The sequence below is a fragment of the Leopardus geoffroyi genome, chromosome A3 (genome assembly GCF_018350155.1).
Source record: "Leopardus geoffroyi isolate Oge1 chromosome A3, O.geoffroyi_Oge1_pat1.0, whole genome shotgun sequence".
Taxonomy (NCBI): domain Eukaryota; kingdom Metazoa; phylum Chordata; class Mammalia; order Carnivora; family Felidae; genus Leopardus; species Leopardus geoffroyi.
This window is the reverse complement of record NC_059336.1, coordinates 16,868,462-16,890,893: the sequence shown is the minus strand read 5'-3', so window position 1 is coordinate 16,890,893 and position 22,432 is coordinate 16,868,462. Positions and strand designations below refer to the sequence as shown.

The window sequence follows — 22,432 nt, the reverse complement described above, 5'->3', positions numbered from 1 at the left end:
CCGGGTCATGTCCCACCTCAGCAGGGTCTCCCTGGGCAGGTTCTTGAGGGTTGGGAGGTCCTTGGGCTTTCCTGATTCTGCTGCTTCAGCGCGGGGTGTCCTCGTGATGGCCCAGCCTCTGTCTGCACGGCACTCTGTTCTTCCCCGCCTGAGGGGCCTAGGTTACAAGGAGGAGGAGTTCAGCTGGAGCCAGTACCTGCGCAGCACAAGAGCTCAGGCCGCCCCCAAGCACCTGTTTGTGAACCAGAGCCACGTGAGTGGCCCCGAGCAAGTGAGAGCGTATTCCCACCCTCTGGGACAGAATCCCAGCAGAAGAGAGCTCATCTACCAGTGCTCTCAGCTCACACCAAATGGGAGGGGCGCTCTGGGCAGGCCAAGGGCCAGAGGGAGACCTGGTTATGGGGTCTGCCCAGTTTCCCCTCCTCCCTACCGCAGAAACCCTGTCCTCCGGGCACCCACCATCTCAGCCTGGGCACTGGGATGCCACTGTCCTTATTTCTTGCATCGGTTTGCTCTGCAGACCTGGGGGTAAGGTCCAAGCCTCTGTTCTGGGAGCTTGCTTTTTCCTTCCTTTTGACCAACACCGCGACTCTCCCATTTAGTCCCAACGTTCACTCCTTGTCTTTTTCTCTGTTCAAGGCAGCTGGCAACTGTATCCAGCAGTCGAAGTAGCTCCTAATCTCCAGCCAGAAGTCCGCAAGATTTAGGGAACCCCCATTAAAATTGTTACCAGGTCAAGAGTGCAGGGTCCCCAGGGGTCAGGGCGTCCACCATGCCATTCAGGCAGTTACTCTCCCGCCCGGGTCTGGCCCCACAGACCATACCTACAGGTTCCCAGGTGACTGGTGGGGTTCTGCCTGCTATTATGAAAGGGAATGCAGGCTTTTAAGTCAAACTGTTTAAATCCCGGTCCCACCATTGACTAGCACTGTGGTCCTGCGCAAATTATGTAATCTATAAAATGGAGATGATAATACTTACCTCCACAGGGTTGTTGCAAAGGTCAAGGGAGGTGATGGCTTTTGAAGCTTACGCCCAATGGATGCTCTTCCTCCCCTCTCCCTGCCTCACAACAGCTTCTCCCTCCCAGCACCCACTAGTGACCCAGCCACCTCAATGCAAGCTAGGCCAGGCTGGTCTGTGTAGGAGAGGCTTAGACTCAACCAGACAGACTCTCTGGGTGAATGCGTGGCTTTCTGCCTGTCTCTCATCTTCCACCACAGTGAGGCTTCCTTCCTTGGAGGCCACAAGTTCCCAAGTGGCTCGGGGTTGGGGTTATGATTCTGCCCTGGAAGGACCCTCTTTCTCAGCCTGTTTCTCCCATGCCCCCTACCCTACCCCACCCCAGACATAACTCCTGGAGAACCTACTCCTTCCTTTGCCAGTGGGTTCTGGGTTAGTGCTAGCCAGCCTGTTATGGCAGCCTCTCTTCTTGCCCACAGAGTCCCCCACCCCTGGGCTTCCAGGTGGGCATGAAGCTGGAAGCTGTTGACCGCATGAACCCGTCCCTTGTCTGTGTGGCCAGTGTGACCGACGTGGTGGACAGCCGCTTCTTGGTGCACTTTGACAACTGGGATGATACTTACGACTACTGGTAGTGGGAGGGCCCAGACCTGGCTGGGGTGGGTGGAGGGGGGCGGGGGGGCGGTGGTGGTGAGGGGATGGTGGGGGCAGGAGGCAATACTTTCAGACCTCAGGCACCATGTAACCCCAACCTGGTCCTGACATTGATATTTGCTCCGGGGCATCACGGACTGTCCTGTGGCTTTGATCTATATCATAAGAAATACAATGCAAAATTAAACGTTTCATCCTAAAAATACCAAGGTTAGGATGAGCAAACCTGTGATTCATGATTTTCCCTTATACGTTATTGTAGTCTTAGAGTTTGTAGTTAATGCTACGGTTTTCTGACTTCATCAGCCGTCTGTGTAGCTCTCACTAAGCAGTAGAATGAGGTTGGGTGCTGGAGCTGTGCTGTCATAGGCCTCAAAGTGTCACTTGGGACAGTGAAGTATTCTTGGTTTCAGGTGTGATCCCAGCAGCCCCTACATCCACCCGGTGGGCTGGTGCCAGAAGCAAGGAAAGCCCCTCACCCCTCCACAAGGTGACCCTGCAGCTTGAGCAAATGCCCCTTTCCAGGCCTGACCTCACAGCCCTCCTCCTGATCCCTTACCTCAGTAGCTGGGTCTTTAGGGTCTGGGTGAGGGGACAGATGTATCCTGGAGCCTCATCGTCTTTGCCTGGGAGTTGAGAAACCTTTGATTTAAGGAGAGACCTGTCAACCCCTGACCTGTTGAGGTTTAAAGGAAGAAAGTTAGACGACCCCCCTCAGCAAGGGAGCAGGAATCCAGAGCAGAGAAAGTGTGTCCTTTCCTTTCAGAGTATTACTCTGATGCACACACAGGAGAGGTTCAGACGGGGCTGGGCTTGAGCTGGAGCAGCAGGACCAAGAAGGGGGAAGGGGGGGGGCCAGCGTTCCCAGACAGCCCTGTGAACTGCTTGGTGATATGCTTGGTTCCGGCTAGCACCCTTCTGCCTCAGGAGCCCCTGCCAGCAGCTGGCTCTGGTGGTGTTGGGGGGATTGTACCCTGTCTGTTCTCCAGGTCCTGTTTGGGGAGAGAGAACTTCGCTAGTGTGCCACAGTGCCTAGACATTGCTCTCATCCTCTCCTCTAGACTACCCAGACCCTGACAGCTTCTGTTGGGAGAAATATCTGGAAGAAACCGGGGCCTCTGCTGTGCCTACCTGGGCCTTCAAGGTGGTGAGTCAGCTTTCTCTGCCCCCAGAGCTGACCTCTGGGAAGGCATGGAACACTTGGCCAGCCACATGGAATGGAGGCCAAGTGGAGTGCTCCCCCTTTGGCAGGCCACAATTTCCAACTCACAGCAGTTGGGCTCCTTTCTTGGGGCCTCCGCTCTACTGAGCTAGGCCTTGGCCTGAAGGCTGCTGTCCCCCTGCAGCGACCCCCACACAGCTTCCTGGTCAACATGAAGCTGGAGGCCGTGGACCGCAGGAACCCAGCCCTGATTCGTGTGGCCAGCGTGGAGGATGTGGAGGACCATCGGATAAAGGTGGCTCCGGGCCCCTCAGGCCAGGGGAGTGGACAGGCTATTTGGGCAGGAATTCTGTGGACTGGTTAGAGGTCAAGGGCATGGCATGAGTCAGACATACGGGAGGCCACAGGTTGTGGGAAGGGAGCTCTACATTCGAAGTCGAAGATCCGGGGTCAAACTTTAGCCTCATCCAGAGTGAGCTTGGGCAAGTCATTTCCCCTCTCTGAGCCTATAAAGCGGGCCTAATGATCCTTTTCCTGTGTGTGGATTGATGGGAGATGCCAGTAACTTAATGAGTGAAGCCCTTGGAAAAAGTGGTGGTGGAGGTGGATTCTGGTGAGGTTGGTGCCTTGGTTCTTCCAATCCAGGATCTTCCTTCTGACAGGCCCCAAGGATGTGGAGAGCCTCCTGGAGCCTGGAGGTCCTCCTGGCTGACCTGGGCTCCATGAGGAATACCTGACCTCCAAGGGCCTTTCCTCCCCAGCTCCACTTTGATGGCTGGAGTCATGCCTATGACTTCTGGATTGACGCCGACCATCCCGACATCCACCCTGCAGGCTGGTGCTCCAAGACAGGGCATCCTCTGCAGCCTCCTCTCCGTGTGTACCTTTTGGACCTTCTGACCCTTCTCCTACTGATGTCCACCTCAACCCCACAAGCTCTGACAGTCCCCTTCCTGCAGCTTGCCCAGGGGATTCTGACTGTGCACACGTGAACCCTAGTGCCTACAGTGAGCTCTGGAATCCCACATTTCCCCTGCCTCAGCGGTCTCTGCCACACTGAGCCGTTGTTGGGTTTAGGGTACTGAGATGTGCAGGGCGAGCTCGCTTGGGAGCATGTACCTAGGAGGGAGTTATGCACCCAGGGAGTTCTCTCAGCATCCACCAGAGCTACACAGAGCAGATGTTATGTTTGCTGAGGAAACCAGGTTTCTTTAAATAAAATCCTGGTCTCTGCAGGTAGGGTTGGAGGTCAGGTCACTGCACCACTCAGTTCCAAGTCACGTCGGGTATTGATCCTTCTCAGTTATTCTCCAAATCTGAGTAGGGCCTAAAGAAAGTTACTAACGCCTTGAGAATGAAACAGGGAAACAGAATAACATGAACCTATCTGATGCAGCTTCTCAGGTACAGCTGTGCCTACACCAGCTCTGAGTTGATCTTCTCCCAGAGGGTTTTCCTTCTCTCAGGGGCAGAGATCATGGCCTGAGGTTTGAACAGAGTGTATGAGAGCCAAGCCCTCATTCTCCAAAGAGGAGCAGATACCCAGTAGCAGGAAATGATGTCACAGTCTAGGTTAGGGCCCCTGTAGCTGAGGAACTCACTCCTAGTTCTAACCTTCCCCCTAGAAACTGTTCCTTCCCTGCCCTCCATCCCCTCACCTCACACCACCACCCCCGCCAAGGACGTTGTGCTGACTCTTTTCTTCCTGCTGCCCCAGGACCCAGAGAGCCCAGCTCTGCCTCCCCTGGGGGCTGTCCCCCTCTCAGCTATCGGAGCCTGCCACACACCAGGACCTCCAAGTACAACTTTCACCACCGGTGAGTGAAGGACCCCTGCTGAGACCCCCAGGGCTTGTTCGGAGAGGGGCTCTTTTAACCTGCTGTGCGCAGCCAATCAGGATTCACCAGGACACTCTCCCTGTGGTGCCAGAGTTGGGAAGGGCTCAGTGGGAACAAGCATATTCAACCCAGCTTATGCCACCTTCTTCTTTGCTTCCCCAGGAAGTGCCCCACTCCTGGTTGTGATGGTTCTGGTCACGTCACAGGCAAGTTCACAGCTCACCATTGCCTCTCAGGCTGCCCACTGGCTGAGAGGAACCAGAATCGGCTGAAGGCGGAGCTGTCCGACACGGAGGCCTCGGCCCGTAAGAGGAACCTCTCAGGCTTCTCCCTAAGGAAGAAGCCTCGCCATCATGGCCGGTGCGGAGGGCAAGGGTGCAGGGCCTCGTGTCCTCTTGGGCCAGGCCAGGCACTGATTCCCTGCCACGGACCCGGTCCCTCTCTCTCCAGGATTGGACGCCCTCCAAAGTATCGGAAGATCCCACAAGAAGATTTCCCAAGTAAGTCCTGGGTCATCTACTCCCATGCCCTCCACAAGATGTTCACAGTGAGTGCTTAGTAATTGGTGGGATGAGTCACTAGGGGGACCTAGAGGGGGCAACTGGAAGGGAGGCCTCCTCTTCCTCTCGGGCACTTACAGAGCATAGAGCAGTGGCAAGAACACAGGGGTGACCATGGGTTCCAGTCCTGCTTCTCCCGTGGCCTTGCTGTGGGTCTGCAGAAGGGACTCTGAGCCTCTTTGGGCCTCTGGTTCTCCACTGTGCAGCAGAAGGATGCCCCCCAGCCCTGTTCCCCTTGACTCTAGGCCTCCTGGGAGGGAGGCCATGGCTTTCACTTTCTAGCTGTGTGACCTTAAGCAAATCGCTTCATATCTCTGAGTCTCAGTCTCATTTGAAGACATGAGTAATACTTTCAAGTGTCAAGTACCTGAAATAATAGTAGTTACCAGTACTGTTTACTGAGCACCTACTACGGGTCACGCACTGTTGTAAGTGCCATACGTATACTGACCCTCTCAGGCATCCTGTAATGTGGACGGCATTCTCTTCTTCTGAGAGAAGAGGAACAGGAGGAGGCTCAGAGGCTGAAGCCGCTTGCCCGAGGTCATTCAGCTCATAAGGGGCAGAGCTGGCATTCAAACTCAGAGCTGACTCCTGCTCTGTGCTGCTGGCGTAACAGGCCAGAAGCACCTAACCCAGATATCCGTCCACCTCTCGGTCTCCTTTGCCTTAGCTTGGGCGCCACAACCAAGTGTCACAGACTTGGTAGCTTACACAACAGAAATTTATTTTCTCACACTTACAGAGGCTAAAGGTCCAAGATCAGGTATCTGCTAGTTTCTCCTGAGACCTCGCTCCTTGGCTTGCAGGTGGCCGCTCTCTTGCTGAGTGTGTCCTCACGTGGTCTGCCCTGTATGCGTGTGTCCTCCCAGTGTCTCTCTACATGTGTTCAAGGACCCCCGATTGGAGAAGAGCCCACCCTAACAGCCTTGTTTTAACTTAATCACCTGTTTAAAGACCCATCTCCAAATACAGTTGGCCCTTGAACAACAGCGACTTGAACTGCACACAGTCCTGTAAAAGTAGTTTTTCATGATTTTCTGAATAATGTTTTCTTTTCTTTAGCTACCTTTGTTGTAAGAATACAGTATATAATACATATGACATACAAAATATATGTTAATTGACTGTTTATGTCATTGATAAGGCTTCTAGTCAGCTGTAGGCTATTAGTAGTAAAGTTTTGGGGGAGTCAAAGTTGCACATGGATTTTTGACTGCGTGTGGTGTTGGTGCCCCTAACCCCCACATTATTCAGGGTTAACTGCACAGCCCCATTCAGAGGTACTGGGGGTTGGGCTTCAACATATGCATTTGGGGGAATACGGTTAAGCCCATAACATGCTCCAAAGGGAGGGACAAGGTGACTGAGCCTTCCGTTGGGTGACAAATTCATCTTACATCTTCAGGACAGGGCCTGGGGTGCCTCGTGGTTCAGTCACTTAAGCGTCCAACTTCGACTCAGGTCATGATCTTGCAGTTCGTGGGTTCGAGCCCCATGTCAGGCTCTGTGCTGACAGCCTGGAGCCTGCTTCAGATTCTGTGTCTCCCTCTCTCTCTGCCCCTCCCCCGCTCACACTCTGTCTCTCAAAAATAAACAAACATTAAAAAACTTTTTTTGTTTTAATTCAGCACAGAGCCTGATACACGGCAGGAGCTCTAGGGATCATGCCTTATTTGAGTTGAATGCACACCGTGTTAAGGCTAGAAGAGACCATGAGAGATAGCCTGGCTCATTTCAGTTTCTGGGCAGGACTTAAGGTGTTCCGGTTCTTCAGGAACAGTCTCTGCAACCCAGATGATCTGTAGCATGGTGGTTAAGAGCACAGCCCTGGACTTGGGCAGCCATTTATGGGCTGTGAGACCTTGGGGAGGGACCCCCTGTCTGAGCCTCAGCTTGCTTATCTGTGCAATGCTGAAAATATGCCCACCTCAAAAGCTGGTAGGAGGCTTCTCATTTAGAGAAGGTCAGGTAAAGGGCTTAGCACAATTATGTACTGGTATTATTAGCCTTGTCTATTGGCTCACCTCTTCTTGCTGCCATTCCATGCTGTCTCCTCCTGGTGGAAACAGACGGCACTTCCTGCAGCTTCAGGCTTGAGTGAGAAGGGGCTTGGCCAGCCTTCAGGCCCTCGGAGTTAGGACTTCTGAGGATGGCACTGCAGTGGACACCTCTTCTACCCACCCAGGGGACATCTGGCCAGCTTCCCCTCCAGGGTCTGGCTCTGGCCACCAGAGGGCATGTGCCTGTGCGTTCATTCCAAAAGTATCCCGAGAACTTGGGAAGCTAAATCTTTCCAGAGACTGAGGCTGTGGCCCAGAGAGGGCAAGGAAGGGCTTACCTAATCATCATCATCATCATCATGCTATAGAATGAATGTTTGTGTCCGCCCAACAAAGTCATATGTTGAAACCTAATCCCCAATGTGATGATATTTGGAGGTGGGGCCTTTAGGAAATGATCAGGTCAAGAGGGTGGAGCCCTCAGAAATGCGGCTAGTGCCCTTATAAAAGAGACCCCAGAGCCTTCCCTTGTTCCTTCCACCATATGGCAACACAGTGAGAAGTCGGCCATCTGTTAACCAGGGAGTGGGCCTTCACCATATAGTGTATCTGCTGGTGCCTTGATCTTGGACTAACCAGCCTCCAGAACTGTGAGGAGTAAATTTCTGCTGTTTATAAGCCAAAAAAACCAGAAGAACCTGCCCCTAGAAGGCTTGCAGTTAGATAAGACACCCTGACTGCCTGTGAAAGTTCCCATCCTGGGCTCCGGGGAAGAAGGATTAGGAGCAAAGCTCCCCACAGCCTCTCAGCCTTGTCCCTCACCTGGTTCCTGGAGAACCAGAAAGAGGACTTGAAACAGGAGGCCAAGGCTGTGGCCGGGCAGATGAAGTGTTTGTGGTGGTAACTGTCAGGAGAGATCCCGACTGTGCTGCAGGCAAGTGCCGAGAGCACGTGGAGCCGGGGGAGCAGCAGGTCCTGCACGGTGCGGAAGGCTGGGCTGTTTGTGAAGTGTGGCCCAGAGCTTGGGTCTGATAAGCAGACATGGCGGCAGGCAGGCAGGCCGAGCTACAGAGAGCAGCCCGTGGGGCTGGCGACAGGATCCCAGAGGCTCCGAGAGTGACTGGAGGTGCAGAGGAGTCAGGGTGAAAGGCTGAAGCTAAGGGCCAAAGGGGCAGGGAAAGCCGGTCTGTGATGAGCTGGGGGAGGGCCCCTGGGGAGGCGGCAATGGCAAGCTGCAGCCGTGTGTCTAGAACTAAAAGCTCAGTGAACAGGAGGGAGGCAGCTCTCTTGGACTGTGGGCAGAGAGAGGCAGGGCAAGCCCCATGGGACAGTGGCCACATGGCCCAAGGCCAGTCGAAGCTGGTAAGGTAGGCGGGGGCCAAGTGTGTCCGAGCCTGCAAGAGTAGACAAAGTCCAGGCAGGTGAGCTCCAGTCCTGGTCAAGGAGGAGGCCAAACAGCATCAGTCATGAGATCATACAGCAGCTGAGGCTGGAGGCCAAGAGCCAGGACTACAGGAGCAGGTCAGAAAGCAGGGTGACAGGCAGGGTGGAGTTGGCGAGCGGGTCAGGGATCACCTTCTAGGTGCCGGAACAGGCTGGGGAGTGGGTGGGGGGAAGAATGGAGCTGGAGGCAGTGGCAGACGCTTGTGGGGTGGGTTCTCACACAGAAGCACCCTGACTCCGCCAGAGTCAGGCAGGAAAAGAGGGCAAACAGAACAGGCTTCTGCTGTCAGGGCTGAGCTTCTCGGATGTTGGAGGCCATCCTGCTACAAGGTATCTAGAGAACAGTCAGGGGTGCTACAGCACCCCCTTACTGGGGCCCCGGGTGATGCAACCTCAGAGAGAGAGGGCTGAGTGGGTCCTAACAGCTGACTCCTGAGAGTCTGTAACTCGAGGCGCTCACTTCACCAGGAGGAGTGGGCAGTGTCTGAGGAGCCAGATCTCCCTGTTGGCTGTGCAAGTCTCTCAGGAGGCCCTGGTCCTCCCTAGGGGCATGGGTAGGAGTGGGCCTCAGGGACCAGCTTAGTCCTCAGCGCCAGCCTGCCAGCCTCTGCCTCTGCCTTCAGCACTAGCTCCCGACGCCATGCACCAGTCCCTCTTCACGTCAGCCCTGTCGGCCCGCCCTGACCGCTCGCTGTCGGTATGCTGGGAGCAGCACTGCAAGCTCCTGCCGGGAGTGGCAGGCATCTCGGCCTCAGCAGTTGCCAAGTGGACCATTGACGAGGTGAGAGCGAGGACCCCTCCCCACTCCTCTTCCCCACTTGGTGCTGTCACCACACCACACCCTGGAAGGAGGGTTCAGGAAAGGCCCTTGTCAGGCAGAGCAGGCACTGCACCTGACACTACCTCCCGCTCATCCCTCCCGTCCGCAGCCCCTCCTGGTGCCCGGCAGGGGCCGAGACGTGGGCCAGCAGGCCTACCCCGGTGGGTGGGGAGAGGGACGTGCTGCTGGTTCACATGGAGTCCAGCAGGAGAGACAGGCTTCCCCTGGGCCTCTCCTTGCTCACCCGGCACCAGAGACACAAGGATCCTCTTGGGCTGACAAGAAAAAGCAACACTGTCGAAGCCCAGAGAGCACCAAGTCCACCTGGGCCTGTCTCTCCCCTCCCCCCTCCCCCCAGCCCCTTGGCAACACATCTTCTTTGGTTTCCAAGGTCTTCAGCTTCGTTCAGACCCTGACTGGCTGTGAGGACCAGGCACGACTCTTCAAAGATGAGGTGAGGTGAGGTACAAGTGCAGAGCGGGGACAGAAGGGTCACTCAGTGAGACGGCAGGGAGCAGGTGGCCTCACCAGCGCTGCCCCCTCTGCTAGGGAGGGCCCTCTGTTGTCCAGCCTGTGGGAGACTGGTCACAGTGGCCCATGCCTCTAGGAAAAATCGGGTATAGGCCGTGGCCCAGCTTGTGAACCCGCTGTGTTCAGAGCGTCCTCAGGAAGGAAAATGCCTCCTGGAGACAGGGCTCCATTCACTCCTCTCTGCTCTCTGCCCAGCTTGTTTTCCAAACCTAGGCTTCACCAGGGACAGTAAGTTAAAGTGTGTCTTGAATGGCACAGGTATTGCCTTTTACTTCAAGGATCCTAACACATACTTAAAACCGAGACCCAAAAGCTTACCAAGGATAAGAAGCCATGAGTTGTACATAAAAGAACCCTAGCTTTGCAGACAGTGTAGATGTGAATCCCAGTTCTGCTGGTTTGAACTCTTTATTGTCTCTGAGTCCGCATCTTCTTATCTATAAGATGGAAGTAGAGCGGGTATAACCACAACCTTGCAGGGCCATTGTGAGCATTGGAAATGGTGAACGGATCGTTGTACCAGACTGTCTAGTATAACATATCACCACCATGCTGTAGAATAGTATATAAATCCTATCACTGTACAAGAGTGCCTGATACAGTGGGGGCTCAATGGTGGTTCTGACTTTTAATAGTTGTCCTTAAGTAAAGAACTTTACTGTGACTCTCCTAGTTTACACAATTTGAAACTAGAAGGGACTTTGGAGTTTGTTTAGATCTTCTTTCCAAAGAATACATGCATCCGCCTTCACCCAGAAGCATGTAGTCTCAGCCCCTCCAGGTCAGGTGCCCAGAAGGAAGAAGTCTGCTCCTGTTCCCCTAGAAGCTTCTCTTTATCCAGACCCAACACAGTCAGCCGTTTCTTCATAGTGTCCTTGTGTGGTGGGGCCCCCTCCTCCCCATGTGGGGTGTGGCCTCGTGGGCTGGTGATCTTACTGTCACATATGTGTCCACAGCTGTACCCTGGTTTCAGATGCCTTGTGGCCAGCACAGAACACACTGGCTGTGTTCTGCCCCCTCCTAGATGTTTTTTGGTTTTATATTTAAAAGGATTTTATAGAGCAGTTTTAGGCTCGCAGCAAAATTGAGAGAAACGTACAGATTTTCCATATACCCCCATCCCTGACATGTGCACAGCCTCCCCAGTTATCACCTCCACTCAGAGTGGCGCACTTGTTATAACTGACAAACTGATACCTAGATTGTTTTTTAATGGAGATAAAAATGTACATGGAACGAAAATGCACGCATCTTAAAAGTACAATTCCACAAGTGTTGTGAAATGTGTACACCCGGAACCCAGTACTTCAGTCAAGATATAAAACATTTCCATCATACCAGAACATTCTTTCATGGCCCCTTTGTCAGTCTCCGCCCTCATGGGCAACCACTGTTGTAATCTTTAGCACCATAGGTTAGTGTTACCTGTTCTTGAACTTCTTATAAATGGGTCCAGCTTCTATTCTTTGGTGTCTGTCTCTTTTCACTCAGTGTAATGGTTTTGAGGTCCATCCGTGTTATTGTGTATACTGGTGGTTTGTTCATTTTTATTGCTGAGTAGTGCTCCATTTTATGAGTAGCCCACAGTTCTCCTGTTAATGGATATTTGGGTGGTTTTCTTTTCCCCTAGATATGAACTATACATATATATATGTATATATATATATATATATATATATATATATATATATATATATATATTTTAGTAACATTTAAGTTTGCATGAGCTTTGTTACAGCCATATCAGACCAGTTTGGAGGTCATGAAAGTCCCCAAGTGCCTTTTATATCAATTATCCGTTGTAGTCTAACCACATCTTCCACTTTGTTACTTGTACCACTGGGTTTTTTTTTTTTAATTAACCTAATGTAAAACTTTACATTTATCCCTATTAAATGTTATTTTGTTGGTTTCATAGTCTCATTGTTTTAAATCTTGATTCTGTCATCTCTGATATTAATGAGCCTTTACAGTCTCATACAACTTGTCGTTTGATAACTAAGCCTTCTGTGTTTTAAGTCACACTTTCACCACACGTGTTTAATGAAATAGAACCATGTGGTACCCTGCAGAGGTCTTCCTTTGGTGACAAGAGTCTTAAGTGCTCTCTGAGTGCATGTGTTCAGCCAGCCACAGAACCACACAAGAATTTGGTCCTCGTCTCTCTCCCCAGGGCATCTACCTCATCTCTCAGTTCAGCATGGTCTGTGATACAAAAGCAATGGCCAAAGGGGGCAAAGGGTGGACTGTCAGCAACAAATGGAGTCTCAGTGGGGAGCAGGACCTTTGTGAGGGCTGAGGATGATCTTTTCCAGGACCTGGTCCACGGCATCAACTTCCCCAAGGAGGCGCCTGCTCCAGGGAATGGCCTTTGTCTGGCTGGACTGATGCATTCAGACACACGGGTCAAGAATCTCTCCAGCCAGGACACAGACCGGTCATGAGAGGGATATTTCATGAGTGAGAAGTTAGAGAGCAAAGCCGACAGATGGTCTTATGGGTAGTCAGCCTGTCCAGTCTGGCAGTTGGCACTGACGGCCCTAAGGAAAGTCTGCCCAGATTCAGATTAAATCACCTCCCTTCCTGTCTGCCTTCCTAACCCCCCTCTTAAGAATAATAGCTCATAGGTAATACTGTGTACCTCATAACTGCATCACCCAGACACACTCACAGTGTCTGCCTGTTTACTGTCAGCAGCACTAACACTCACCAGTGGGTTTATGGGGGGACCGCAAGCAGCCAGTGCTTTGAGGCCACTGTCAGTGACGACTGAGAAGATATTATGCAAACACACATTGAAATCAGACCAGTCAACAGAAAGAGAAAGTGTATGTGTGTGAACATGGGGAAACCAGTGGATATCTCTCTTTCCTTCTCTGTCCCCATTGCTGTCTTCCTTTTTTCCTTTCTCCTTCCCTTCTCCTTTCTCCTTTTCCTTCCTCTTCCCGTCTCTGTCCTCCGTCCCTCCTCCCATATATCCTTTACTCCCTATTCTCTTTCTCCCTTCCCCACTCCCCATGGATACCCCACCTCTCCTTCACGCCTTGCCTTCCCCGCGGCCCTCTCCACCTTCTCCCCACTTTCCTTCCACCTCCCTCCCCCAACCCCTCAGATGATTGACGGCGAGGCCTTCCTTTTGCTGACACAGGCGGACATTGTGAAGATCATGAGCGTCAAGCTGGGCCCAGCCTTGAAGATCTATAACGCCATTCTCATGTTCAAAAACGCCGATGACACCTTAAAGTGAGTGGCTCAGGGCTGGGCTCTCCTCCAGCCTGAGCTGGGCCTCCCTCTGCAGCTGATGCTTCCTTCCTGACTTGAGTTCCTCATATCCACCCCCCCCACTCCCAACACCCTCTACATCTTACCAGGGGTCCTCCTTCTCTCCGGGGCTGCTTCCTACAAGGTACGTGGGAGCAGAGGAGCCCTGGGGAATTTGGAGTCCTGGCTCCCGCGTCCTGGGGCTCATCTGCCACCAGGCACACCAGTGAAAGTGTGACCAATGGAGCAGATTGGAGGTGCCCTGCCTATGGCAGCCCCACACCTCCAGCTGACTTGTTTTATCACCAAAGGGTCTTTTTCTTAGCCGTTAAGGACAATCTGGTAGAATGGGAGGCCTCCCGTCAGAGGCTCATTTCTCTTTGGCATCTCTCCATGCTTTTCTTTCCTTGGCTCCTACCCAGAAGTGACCCTGCCACACACATCTTTACTCACTCTGCTGTCTGGTTTTCCGGGGCAGGGCCCATGCCATCACCCACCCAGACCACTGGCTCTTCCCTCTTGGATAGGTGAGCCTCAGAAGCATGTTTTCATAGGCCCACTGGGAGTTTCTGGCTGCCTTTCTCCCTTTTACCCACAAGTGGGGGATTCCAAGCCAAGATGCCTTTGTAAGCATGCCCAGTTCTGGATCGGCTAGCATTTTAGTGGCCCACGCCAAGTCCTGTTTCTAGCAGAATAGGTGATTAGAGCCTGTTTTACCTCTGCAGAAAAGGTCAAGGCTCCACGGATGTTCCCCATATACCCTTCCTCTATCAGGTGTGGGGAAGAGGCAGCTCAAGGGTATGTCAGACAATCTCGGGTCTTTGGCCAGAGGGAAAGCTCCAGCAGGCATGATGGTCCCCAAAGCTGGGCATAGCGTCCTTCCCTGCAGCCATGCATCTCAGCCAAGACATTGCCCATGGGGTGAGGGCCCCACACCTGCCAGGCCTCAAGCTGTGGGAATATGCCACTATGTCTAGCACACATACCTCATGACATCACATTCGACCTGTCCCTTAAATGTCTTGCTTTTGCAGAGTCTTACAAAGCCCACTTGCACTTGGGCCTTGGGAAGGCGAATTCCTCTAGCTTTGAATTCTCTGTGGCCCCTACCTTTCGTACCACCCTCCGTCTGTCCTGCACTGCCAGCCAGGTGCCTGCTGGGGCTCTGGGACTTAGACCTTTCTGTCCAAGTGGGGGCCTAGCCTCCACCGAGCCACTGCCAGGCCAGCCAGGGTGGGGCAGAGGCAGAGGGCCCGGCGGGAGCTGGCCCTACACAGAGGTGAGGAGCAACCACCACGCTTCTGTGGCCCCAGGTGCTGAGATGGGCCCGTGGGGTGCAGAGCCAGGCCGCTTCCCTCAGTCACATGGTGTGTGTGCACCTAGGGCACCCTTGGGAGTGTTTGACAGGTGCAGCTATGAGGCTCGATGCTGGGAAAATGTCAAGGGCTATTATTGTTAAAATATGAAGCTTTATCTTCCCCACAGAAGTGGGACACTCAAAGCTCTGTTGATTTCCTGCCACAGTCCAGTAGGAGACCCTCTCTTACGTGGGGTCACACAGCTTTGCCAGCACAGCCATTCAGCCACCCAGCTGAACTCCCACCTGGCTTCGGACGTTCCTTCCCTTCAGCCCCGAGAGGCAGCTCTGAGCACAGGCTTCCCGAGAGGAAAGTGGGCGGTCTCTGCCTCTGGCTGACACTCGGGTTTACGGAGGTTGCGTTGCCCCCTTGGCCAAGAGTAAGGAGGAGCGAGTCTGAGCCTCTCTGACTTGGTTGCTTGGGTGGTGGCAAAACTCACCAGCTCCTTGGCTTTGCTCCTCTTTGAAACTGAGGAGAGATGCTCACTGGCTTTGTGGTGTGAAGAGGAGGCAGCAAGTGCTCACAGCTGTGCTGCGGGACCTCACCTGTCCTAGCGAGTAGGGCTGGGACAGCTTTGCCATGTGGATCTACCAACCACACTTCTAGTGCTTGCCCACGGGAAGGGCAAGGTGGACTTAGGGCCTTGAGAAAAGGACCCCCAGGCTCTGAACTTTGAGACCTCGGCACTTTCTGCACCAACGTCAGACTCTTTGGGAAAAAAAAAAAAAAAAAAAAAAAAAACATAAAAAGAAGGAAAGAAATCTGCCCTACTGCCCCTTCACCCCCATCCTGTCCCCAGATACTTGTCATTGCACCTTGACCTGGGTGCCCAGTGAAGGGAGAGGGTTGGTGCCAGTGCCCATGCTATGTGCCTCTGCCCTGCTCTCCAGCAGCAGACACCGCTTACACTTTGGCCCCAGCAGCCGCGACCAGCCCTTGCCCAGCCCTGGCTTAGGGCGCTGAGGACCTTTCTGTTTAATTTCTGAAGCAGAGAGAATGATCCCAGAGTTTGAAAATGAAGCCTGTTTGCACTTTCATTCACATGCACTTTGGTGGAATTGTTTTTGTACTTACCGTGTGTGTGTGTGTGTGTGTGTGCGTGTGTGCGTGTGCGTGTGCGTGCATGTGTGTTCTTTAAGAGAATCCTCTGGTTTAAGATAAAATGACTCTTGACTCTTGAGAGAGAAGAAGTTAAAACTGTGGTGTTTTGTCAGTGTATTGAAACAACATAAATAAACTTGGAACATCTGGATGATATATAGTCAGAGTCTGTTTGTATTTTCTTGGTAAAACATCCAGAAAACATGAAATGTATATCAATAGTGCCATCACTGAAGAGAATAAAGTATTCTTTTTGTTGTTAGGAGTCCTTATTCTATTTTAAAGATAGGAAACAAAGGATAAAGATAAATGGATATACTTGTCTACACTGAGAAATGTAAACAATGAGAACCCCCAAAGAATAGTGTGGAAAGGGCCTGATCCTTGACAGTTTAAAAATGGTCAAGGGCAGAAAATTCAATGAAGCCTCCAGTTTTTAAAATAACATCATACTTTCAGGTGGGGAAATGTCAAGCTGAATGGTTAGACTCTGTTAAGTTTCCCAGAGACTGAGCAGGTGGGAAAGTGGCAGAAATGCCCTGTTCGATCACGTCAACTCCTTTCTTGTCACTATCCTTAATTTCTTTGCCCTGCTGCTCTTCTAGACTACTTAGCTAGAGTACCAACTGTGGAACTGTCCAAAGCCCATCTTCTCCACACCTTTCCCAAGAGCTTATCTGACTAAGGGGATTGGTGCCATGGTTGACTGATGGTCTCTGGCTTCTGTGTGGACCCTCAAGGCTGCCCAGGAAACAGTTGGTTTTTTGTGGGGGTTATCTTTGATTTCCCTTTTCATACTCTTCAAACATCTTGCCCCATTACCTTCCCTGTTGTCTCAACACACGTGTTCATCATCTATATCACAGAGAAAATGAAAGTCATCAGGAGGAATACCTCCACCCTCCTGCCACTTCATCTGCCAATCTCCTCCCATCCATTTCCATTCTTACTTCTTTCCTCCCTATTATGGTAGAAGAGTTGATCCTTCCACTTGTAGAAGCTAGTCCTCTACCAGCCATGGCTGCTGTAAAAGGAAAAGAAACATTAAGAGACAAGAAAGGACTTGTGGAAATTTAAAATTGGTTGCAGAGATAATTCGACACGTGGGTTGAAAGATAAAGTTGATGTTGCCCAGGAAGTGGAATAAAAAGACAAGGAAATGAAAAATGGGAAATAAAGGACTAGCTGGAGGTCCAATATACAACTTATAGGAATGCCAATAAAAGAGAACAAAGAAATTATATTAAAAAAAAACACTTTTACTAAAAGGAAATTTCACAGAGTTGCAAGACTATAGTCACCAAGTTGAAAGGTTATACTGAATACCTGAAACAGTGGGTGAAAAGGAATGACACTAAGCTACATTACTGTGAAATATCAGAATAATGACAACAAAGGACTTAAAAGCTTCCAGAGGGAATAAAACAGGTCTCATCCAAAGGAACATGAATCAATAGCATTGAACCTCTCAACAGCAATGCTGGAAGCAAGAGAGTGTAGCAATGTTTTCACAATTCCGATGGAAAGTTACTTCCACCCTAGAATTCTGTACCCACCTGAGCTGTCAATCAAATCTGAAGGCAGAAAGACCATTTTCAAACATACGTTTCAAACTTATCTCCTGTGAACCTTTCCTCAGAAAGCCACTGGAGGATGTGCTCCATTAAAATGAGAGAGTAAATCAAAAAAGAGGAAGATCCCCAAAATGCAAAGGCATTTCAAGGCATCTGGGTAGCCCTGTCCGTTAGGCGTCCGACTCCTGATTTCAGCTCACGCTTTGTGAGATCAAGCCCTGAGTCAGGCTCTGAGTTGACAGCGTGGAGCCTGCTTGGGATTCTCTCTCCCTTTCTGTCTGCCCCTCCCCCACTCATGTGCACATGCTCCCTCTCCTCTCTCTCTTTCTCTTTCAAATAAACATTTTTTTAAATGCAAGGATAGTTCAAAATAAAGTCAGTCTATGTATACACCACATTACTAGAGTGAAGGGGGGGGAAACACAATCCTCTCCATTGATGCAGAAAAGGTATTTGCCAAAATCCAACACTGTTTCACAAGAAAAACAGAAAGCTAGGAATAGAGGGGGAAGTTTCTCAACATGATAAAAGACATCTACAAAAAACCCCACAGCTAATATCATCCTCAGTGGTAAGAGACTTTCTCCCTAAGATTGGAACCAGACATGGAAGCCCACTTTTCACCACTGCTTTTCATACTGGAAGTTCTAGACAGAGCAATTAGATAAGAGAAATAAATAAAAGGCACCCAAATTGGGATGGAATAAGTAAAACTATTCATGGATGACATGATCTTCAAGAGATCTGCCATAGCTGCTAATTTAAGCAAAATCACAGGGTATAAGATTAACACATGCAAAAATCGCTTGTGTTTCTATACCCCTGCAACAAACAATACAAAAAGGAAAACAGGAAAGAAACTCTACTTACAACAGCATCTAAAAAAATGAAATACCTAGGAACAAATTTAAAGAAGGAGGTGAAAGGCTTATATACTAAAAGCTACAAAACCATTGCTGAAAGAAATTTAAAAAGACCTACATTCATGGAAAGACATCTGTGTTCATGGGTAGGAAGACTTAATACTGCTAACATGTCAACACTACCCAAAGTAACCTATAGACTCAAAACCTATTGAAATGCCAATGGCCTTTTTTCAGGAATAGAAAAGCTGATCTTCACATCCATATGGAATAGCAAGAGGATCTCAAAAGCCAAAACAATCTTGAAAATGGACAAAGTTGGAGGACACAGATCTTCTGATTCAAAACTTGCTGCCAATATAATCAAAACTGTGATATTGGCATAAGGATAGACGTAAAGACCAATTGAATAGAATTGAAAGTTCAAAAACTAACCCATACATCTATGGCTAGTTGATTTTTTATTAGAATTCCATTCAGTGGGGGAAGAACAGTCTCTTCATCAACTGGTACTGAGACAACTGGATATCCACTTGTGAAAAAATGCAGTTAGACGCCTACCTTATACCACATAAAAAATGAACCCCAAATGGGTCAATGACCTAAATATAAGAGCTAAAACTGTAGAGGTAAAATAAAACATGGACGCAAATCTTTATGACTTTGGAACTGAAGGTGAATTCTAGATGTGACACCAAATGCACAAGCAACAAAAGAGAAAACAGACAAGTTGAAGTTCATCAAAATGAAATACTTTGGTGCATCAAAGGACTTCATCAAGAAAGTGAAAAGACAACCTATAGAATGGCAGGAAATACTTGTAAATTGTCTATCTGACAAGAGTTCAATATCCAGAACGTACAGAGAACTCCTAAAACCAAACAACAAAACGACAAATAACCCAAATAAAAAATGGGCAGAGGGCTTGCCTAGACATCTCTCCAAAGACTACCATAATGGCCAATAAACACATGATAAGATGCTCCACATCATTTGTCATTAGAGAAATGCCAATCAAAGCCACACAAGCTGCCACTTCACACCCACCAGGATGGCTGTCAGCATAAAAATGGAAAAGAATCGTTGTTGGCAAGGGTGGAGAAGCTGCTGGCTGGAATGTAAAATGGTGCAGCCACTGTGGGAAACACGTTGGCTGCTTGAAGAGGAGTTTGGTTCCTCAAAAAGCCAGACATAGAATTACCACATTACTCAGAAATTCCAGGTATGCACCTGAAAGATCTGAAAAGAGAACTTGTGTGCCAGTGTTCACTGCAGCATTATTCACAATAGCCAAGAGGTGGAAAGGACCCAAGTGTCCACCGGTAGATTGATGGGTAGACAAAATGTGGTCTATCCATACTACAGAGTATTACTCAACCATAAAGAAGGATTAAACCCAGGGGCACCTGGGTGGCTCAGTTGGTTAAGCGTCCTGACTCTTAATCTTGGCTCAGGTCATGATCTCATGGTTCATGAGATCAAGCCCCATATTGGGCTTCGTGCTGGCAGGGTGCTTGGGACTCTCTCTCCCATCCTCTCTGCCCTCCCCCACTTCTCAAATAAATAAATAAACATTTTTTAAAAAGGATTAAACAACATGGATGAACCTTGAAAACATGATGCTAAGTGGAATAAGCCAGGCACAAAGGACAAATACTGCATGATTCCACTTAACAAGAAATATCTAGCATAGGCACGTTCATGGAGACAGAAAGTAGACTGGAGGTTACCAGGGACTGGGGCAAAGGGGGATGGACAGTTATTGCTTACTGGCCATAGAGTTTCTCTCTGAGGTGATGGAAAAGTCTTGTAAATAGATAACGATGATGGTTGTACAACAGTGTGAATGTACCTAATGTCATTGAGCTGTCCACTTAAAGATTGAGGTGGCAAATTTTGTTGTATAGATTTACCCACAATTTCAAAATTAGGAAAGAAAGAAAACAGAAAGAAGAAGGAAGGAAGGAAGGAAGGAAGGAAGGAAGACAGAAAACATAGGTGTCCATGAAGTAGGACATCCAACAAGGAGAGAGATGAAGGGAATGTCCAGAGTGATGGGAAGGAAGGGCCAGGTTGACAACTGAACAAGTGTCCAGGTGAGAAGAGAAGAATGAAAATGTTCAGAAAGGATGAAAACAAAACAAACAAATGAATCAAAACTGCTGTATTATTGTATTAAGAGGATATTTTCAGCTCTATCAGACAGAGTTTAAGAGAGAAGTGTGTGTGTGTGTGTGTGTGTGTGTGTGTGTGTGTGTGTGTGTGTTTGGTGTGTATTTGATATTTCAAACCATCAAAGGAGGTAGTATTAATTAACTTTAGGAAAAGCAGAAGCGTGAGTTTGGATGGGTGAGATCTAAAGGTTCTCGTTCCGTAGTAGAAAGGAGTCCACTCGATAATTTTTTAAATCATAATTGGAGGAATAGCAGGATAATCATGCTATTTAGACACATGGAGATCAATTCCCAAGGAAGCAGCTTTTTAAAAAGTTGAGGAGTGGGAAAGGACCTGATCTTTTTCATTATCCACCTCATAGTCCTATTTGATTTGGGGGGAGTGGGGGAGAAGGGAGGGTGCAAGAGAGCGAGGGGCAGAGACAAAGCGAGTGAGTGAGAGAGAGAGAGAGAGAGAGAAGTGGGGCTCACCCGAAGCAGGGCTTGTGCTCACCTGATGTGGGACTTGAGCTCACCTGATGTGGGACTTGAACTCAAGAACCGTGAGATCATGACCTGAGCCAAAGTCAGATGTTTAATGACTGTGCCACCCAAGCGCCTGTCCTATTTGATTTTTTTAAACTTTTGTACATTCATCCATTTCTAAAAATCTTTTTTTCAGAAAGAAACCTGGGGCCCCTCTCTGGACTATGTGTGAACACTGGCCCAAAGGTCCTGTGCCCAGCTCATGTGAGTGACAGATTTTTCCCTACGAATCCCGTGGCCCTTATCCCCTCTGCCTGTGGATGAACCTGCAGGTGAGAGAAAGGGTGTGTGCAGGTGGAAGAAGTGGTAGGAGTGTGGGTGGGGGCCGAGGAAGCACAGAAAAATGGGCTGAGGAACGTCAAAGTGGAGGGAATATCCATGGACGTGGGTTCCCATTGGTTCAGTCTTTGGCTCCCCTTCTCATTCCTGAAAACATGTCTTTGGCCTTCATACCCAAACGACAGAGTCTGGCCAGCCAGAGGGAGAGGAGGGGACAAGGAGGGTGTCAGGGGAAGGAGGAGGAGGAGGACAGAGAAGAGATGCACCCCTGCGGTGGCATTGCTGCAGGAGTGGCCTGGCTATTTTCTGCAGCATCGGGGAGGGAAAGGCAAGTGGAAGCACTGCTGATAGCCATGTCAGTTGGCCCAGCTTTTTACACGAATTTGGTAGATAGGTCAAAATGAACGCAGCCCTCCCCCTGGACAGGAGTTTATCAGACAGAAACAGGAGTGCAAGGCCACAGGACATTAACACGTCCGTGTTCTCCACGGCCTTGTTAGAATTATTGTGAAATTGGTAGCAGCTTAAATGTCCAACAGCAAAGAAACGGTAAATAGGGAACAGGGATACAGAAATTAATCCTACATTATACAATGTGAGGCAGATGGGTTTTTTTTAAAAAAACAACTGAATCTCTTTTTTTTTTTTTTAATTTTTTAATGTTTATTTTTGACAGAGAGAGAGAGACAGAGAGAGGCAGAGAGAGACAGAGGGAGAGACAGAGCATGAGCGGGGGAGAGGCAGAGAAGAAGGGGAGACACAGAATTGGAAGCAGGCTCCAGGCTCTGAGCTGTCAGCGCAGAGCCCGATGCAGGGCTCGAACCCACAGACCGTGAGATCATGACCTGGGCCGAAGTCAGACACTCAACCGATTGAGCCACCCAGGTGCCCCAAATCTCTTATGTGTTGACATGGAAAGATGTGTGTGAGAAAAAGTGAGTTGCTATGCATATGTATAGTATGGCCTGTTTTTCTGGGAAAACTAGTATAAGATATATAGGTTGTAGACAAAGGTCCAAAAGGGTGGTCACCATTTAGTTTACAGCAGTTACTTTGGAAATGAGATTAAAGATGGGTTAGAAGAGAAGATTTCACTTTATTCCATGTTCTATATGCTGGAATTTTTCAAAACGGTTTATGCAGAACCATCGTGTGGGGTTGTTAAAAACCAGCTTTGGGAATGCAGAGGGAGGAGGAGCCTGGTGGAGCTGAAGCAGGGCCACTCAGGAAGGGGGCAGGACCCAGGGCTCGGCCCTGATTTGCTCCTGGCATGTGGGCAAGCCACGGCCCCTGTTTGGGCGGAGGCTGGACGCTTGGTGCTGT

At 49.9% G+C, this 22,432-nt stretch overlaps 1 protein-coding gene across 14 annotated transcripts in view; it reads left to right on the top strand.

Moving 5' to 3' along the window:
- The window catches only part of L3MBTL1 (L3MBTL histone methyl-lysine binding protein 1), a 40,252-nt gene extending 18,931 nt beyond the window's left edge, over positions 1-21,321 (top strand). For 2 of the 14 annotated variants that reach the window (XM_045444549.1, XM_045444544.1), the window contains 13 exons: positions 162-271; positions 1,443-1,594; positions 2,031-2,107; positions 2,679-2,764; positions 2,964-3,074; positions 3,541-3,655; positions 4,497-4,596; positions 4,780-4,977; positions 5,068-5,117; positions 9,247-9,404; positions 9,835-9,897; positions 13,087-13,217; positions 14,721-15,850. In XM_045444549.1, coding sequence (XP_045300505.1) covers positions 162-271; positions 1,443-1,594; positions 2,031-2,107; positions 2,679-2,764; positions 2,964-3,074; positions 3,541-3,655; positions 4,497-4,596; positions 4,780-4,977; positions 5,068-5,117; positions 9,247-9,404; positions 9,835-9,897; positions 13,087-13,217; positions 14,721-14,931 — 1,562 coding nt within the window. In that variant the 3' untranslated portion in view covers positions 14,932-15,850. Of the gene's footprint in view, positions 1-161; positions 272-1,442; positions 1,595-2,030; positions 2,108-2,678; positions 2,765-2,963; positions 3,075-3,540; positions 3,656-4,496; positions 4,597-4,779; positions 5,118-5,986; positions 6,312-9,246; positions 9,405-9,834; positions 9,898-13,086; positions 15,851-20,966 lie in introns of those variants that run through there. The other 12 variants (XM_045444556.1, XM_045444554.1, XM_045444550.1 and 9 more) reach the window with 11 other exon arrangements.
- Positions 21,322-22,432: the final 1,111 nt, after the last annotated feature.